The sequence below is a fragment of the Heptranchias perlo genome, unplaced genomic scaffold, assembly GCF_035084215.1.
Source record: "Heptranchias perlo isolate sHepPer1 unplaced genomic scaffold, sHepPer1.hap1 HAP1_SCAFFOLD_53, whole genome shotgun sequence".
NCBI classification, from domain to species: domain Eukaryota; kingdom Metazoa; phylum Chordata; class Chondrichthyes; order Hexanchiformes; family Hexanchidae; genus Heptranchias; species Heptranchias perlo.
In genome coordinates, this window is record NW_027139548.1 from 6,382,869 (window position 1) to 6,386,778 (window position 3,910).

Sequence of the window (3,910 nt, forward strand, 5' to 3'; positions counted from 1 at the left end):
AGGATCACCGCCACTAATGTTAGAGCAGGATCACCACCAGTAATCTTAGAGTAGGGCCACCACCAGTAATGTTAGAGTAGGATCACCGCCACTAATGTTAGAGCAGGATCATTGCCAGTAATGTTAGAGTAGGATCACCACCACTAATGTTAGAGCAGGATCATTGCCAGTAATGTTAGAGTAGGATCACCACCAGTAATGTAAGAGTAGGATCACCACCAGTAATGTTAGAGTAGGATCACCGCCACTAATGTTGGAGCAGGATCATTGCCAGTAATGTTAGAGTAGGATCACCACCACTAATGTTAGAGCAGGATCATTGCCAGTAATGTTAGAGTAGGATCACCACCAGTAATGTTAGAGTAGGATCACCGCCACTAATGTTAGAGCAGGATCACCAGCAGTACTGTTAGCGCAGGATCACCAGCAGTAATGCTACAGTCGAGACGCCACTTGTAATGTTCTAGCCGAGTCATCAACATTCATCATCAGAGCACAAAATTTGTTTTATCTCGGTAATGAGTGAGTCAAGACTTCAATGAATTAATATGAGATCCCAAAAACCTGACAGAGTGCCCGGGATGATGTTTCCCTCTGGGTTCACCGGGCATGCGCACACTCCATTCCCTCTGGGATTTTTTTCCATTCTTGAATTTTAATAGAAATAATTTCACGAACTGTCCTGTGTAATTTCCCCTTTGGCGTCCCGGGGAGCACTGGGTTGGATAATTCCACCTTGTTTGTTAAGTGACTGTAACTAACGCCAATTATTGTGTAACCTGATTTTCTCACCGGGGCACCGATTGTTCTATAAAGGGGGAGTATTTTCGGATCTCAGATACACTCAAATCGGAACCGTGAAGCCGGACAGAATTCACTCATTCTCCTAAAAATGGAAATGCCAACAATTCTTCATATTAAGGAGATTTACTACCCGATTCTCGCAGCCTTTGGTTTTCCCGGTAAGTCAATATAACCTGCTGTTTCATAACAGTTCACTATCTCACTTCAAATGATTATGTGTCAAATTCCGAGAATGTCCTAATTTCGGAGTCATTGATCCACCGGGATAAATTAATGAATATCAGCGGGAATTCTAGCAATCCGCGGCGCCGGTGAGGCGTTGCTCTTATCGGGAGATCGTGGGCAACGGGCGATCAATGTTGTCCCAATACGAGGGAGGACGAGGCTGATTCCCCGGCCCCGCCAACAGTGCATAGATCACTATAGAATGTGTTGCTTGGTGTCTTTGTAAACCATTTCATTTGTACCGTTGTTACCTGTGCACTTCAAGTTGATAATTCCCCAGACTGCAGTCACCTCCACCAACAGGGGCCGTTGAAAGATAATTTGAGAACTGATTGCCGCTCAGGGACCTGCTCCCCTTTCCTCGGCTGCAAAGAACCTTCGCGGTTCCACCAGCTGCCGCTCTGTTACCGAGCAGTTTCCTGGGGCGATTATAAATAGAAAAAGGCCAGAGATTCGACCAAAACTGAACGTTATTTTCGCAGTTGAATATTTTATTTGAATTCATATCTTTCCAGTAATTACTGTGAAATTATATTTACTTCTTGACGACGGCTGACTGAAGGGTGCTGGAAGAACGGCAGATTTTCACTCTCTCTACATTGAGTTTCAATGACTTATTTCCTTCAACAAAATGTCGTCAGCGCTCTCGTGTACAACTAAAATAATCCGTGTGTATAAACCGAAGTAAGATCACATCGAAATATTTCCCACAATGTGCTGTGAGATTTCTCTGACTGACCCCGTGACTTACCTCTTGTCCCTCTTTCTTACAGCGAACCTCGTGACAATCGTGATTCTCTCCAGCGGAAATTGTGGCCTTTCCAAATGTATCTCTGTCTACATGGTGACCATGGCAACAGCAGATCTCCTGGTCATTATCTTCAATGTAACCGTGTATAACATTTTCAGTTATCACTTTCCATATCCATTCCTGTCCTACACTGCCGTTTGTAAGTTCATTCTGTGCATGAATCCTGCTACCCTGGATATGTCGGTGTGGTTCACAGTCTCGTTCACATTTGACCGATTTGTATCGATATGTTGTCAGAAGTTTAAAACAAAATATTGCACAGTGAGAACTGCGGCTGCGGTTATCACAACCATCTCTGTCCTGATCTGTTTAGAGAACATCCCCTTTAGGTTTGCATATGAACCTGACCGAATAATTAACAGTGTTCACTGGGGTTGCCACAACAGACTGGGCTTTTTTTCATCACCTGCGGGTGCAGCTTACTCCTGGTTCGAAAGTGTTTTCGTTGCGTGGCTTCCTTTTGCTTTGATATTACTGTTTAATTGTTTGACAGTCAGATGTATTTTAGAGGCCAGTGGAGCCCGCAGGGGACTCCGGGGTCGTAGCAGTGAGAATCAGAGCGATCCAGAGATGAAGAACCGAAGGAAATCCATCATTTTACTGTTCACTGTGTCGGGCAGTTTGATACTGTTGTGGCTGACAGCTATCGTTAGTTTTTTAACGACCAGACTGACACACACCGTGCATTATCAAGCCGATTATGCAGCTCCTGCCTATATCGCCACTGAAACCGGATTTATGCTCATGTATTTGAGTTCCTGTACAAACACGTGCATTTATGCAGCTGCCCAAACGAAATTCAGGGAAGAGCTGAAGCAGATGATGAAATCTCCATGGACAGTTATGCTGATATTTGTAAAAAAAATGAAAAAATATACCAAAGCTTCCTGTCTTAATTAGAACTCAAGTACTTCCGGGTACCATCTTAGAATGGCCGTCTTCCTGTCAGGACGAAAATTGATTGTCCTTGTGAAAAGTAACAGGTATCAGAAAACATGTCCTCCATTTTTGCCCTGCGTTTTATGCCGGCTGCTTTCCCAGGGCGAACAGAACCGTTCCCTGCGAGTAAAGCGCGCTTCCCGGTCAAGATTCAAAGAAAACATTCATGACTGAGCTTCAGTAGTGGAGTAGAACACGAGGTCTTCAGCGTGAACTGTTTCACACCGCAAGTACTGGAATAAGACGCCCATTTTAATTAATAGATCAAGTTTCCTTTAGTGTCGAACCAATGACGTGTGTTACAATCGTGGTTATTTGTAATTCTTCTGTAATCTTCGTGTGAATATGCAGCCAAAATGACAACAGTAACTTCACTTCAAATGTATTTTATTGGATGTAAAGCGCCTTGGCACGTCTTGAGGACGTGAAAGGCGCTCGATAAATGCAAATCCCTCTTTCTTTTATTTTCAACCAGTCCTTGTAGGCGTTTACCCTCCACCCGAGCAATCAAACAACCAACGGGAGGAGGAGGCTCTGTTAACATCCCCATCCTCAATGATGGCAGAGTCTAGCTCGTGAGTGCAAAAGACAAGACTGAAGCGTTTGCAACCATCTTCATCCAGAAGTGCCGAGTGGATGATCCACCTCGGCCACCTCCCGATATCCCCACCACCGCAGAAGTCAGTCTTCAGCCAATTCAATTCACTCCACGTGATTTCAAGAAACGGTTGAGTGCACTGGATACAACGAAGGCTGTGGGCTCCGACAACATCCCGGCTGTCGTGCTGAGGACATGTGCTCCAGAATTATCCACGCCTCGAGCCAAACTGTTCCAGTACAGCTACAACACTGACATCTACCGACAATGTGGAAAATTGCCCAGGTATGTACTGTCCACAAAAAAAGCAGTACGAATCCAATCCGGCCAATTACCAGCCAATCAGTTCACTCTCAATGATCAGCAAAGTGTTGGAAGATTTCGTCGACAGTGCTATCAAGCGGCAATTACTTACCAATAACCTGCTCACCGATGCTCAGATTGGGTTCTTCCAGGGCCACTCGGGTCCAGACCTCATTGCAGACTTTGTCCAAACATGGACAAAAGAGCTGAATTCCAGAGCTGAGGTGAAA

The 3,910-nt window shown here is 44.8% G+C and overlaps 1 protein-coding gene across 1 annotated transcript; it reads left to right on the forward strand.

Moving 5' to 3' along the window:
• The first annotated feature begins 898 nt into the window (after positions 1–898).
• LOC137315051 (probable G-protein coupled receptor 139) lies at positions 899–2,740 on the forward strand. Its single transcript, XM_067980004.1, has 2 exons — positions 899–962; positions 1,803–2,740. The coding sequence occupies exons 1-2, from the start codon at positions 899–901 to the stop codon at positions 2,738–2,740; spliced, it is 1,002 nt and encodes a 333-aa protein (XP_067836105.1).
• The last annotated feature ends 1,170 nt before the right edge of the window (positions 2,741–3,910 follow it).

Coding starts and splice junctions, on each gene's coding strand:
- LOC137315051 (XM_067980004.1), top strand. CDS start 899: ATGCCAACAATTCTTCATATTAAGGAGATTTACTACCCGATTCTCGCA. Junction 963..1,802: donor CGCAGCCTTTGGTTTTCCCG/GTAAGTCAATAT, acceptor TCTTTCTTACAG/CGAACCTCGTGACAATCGTG.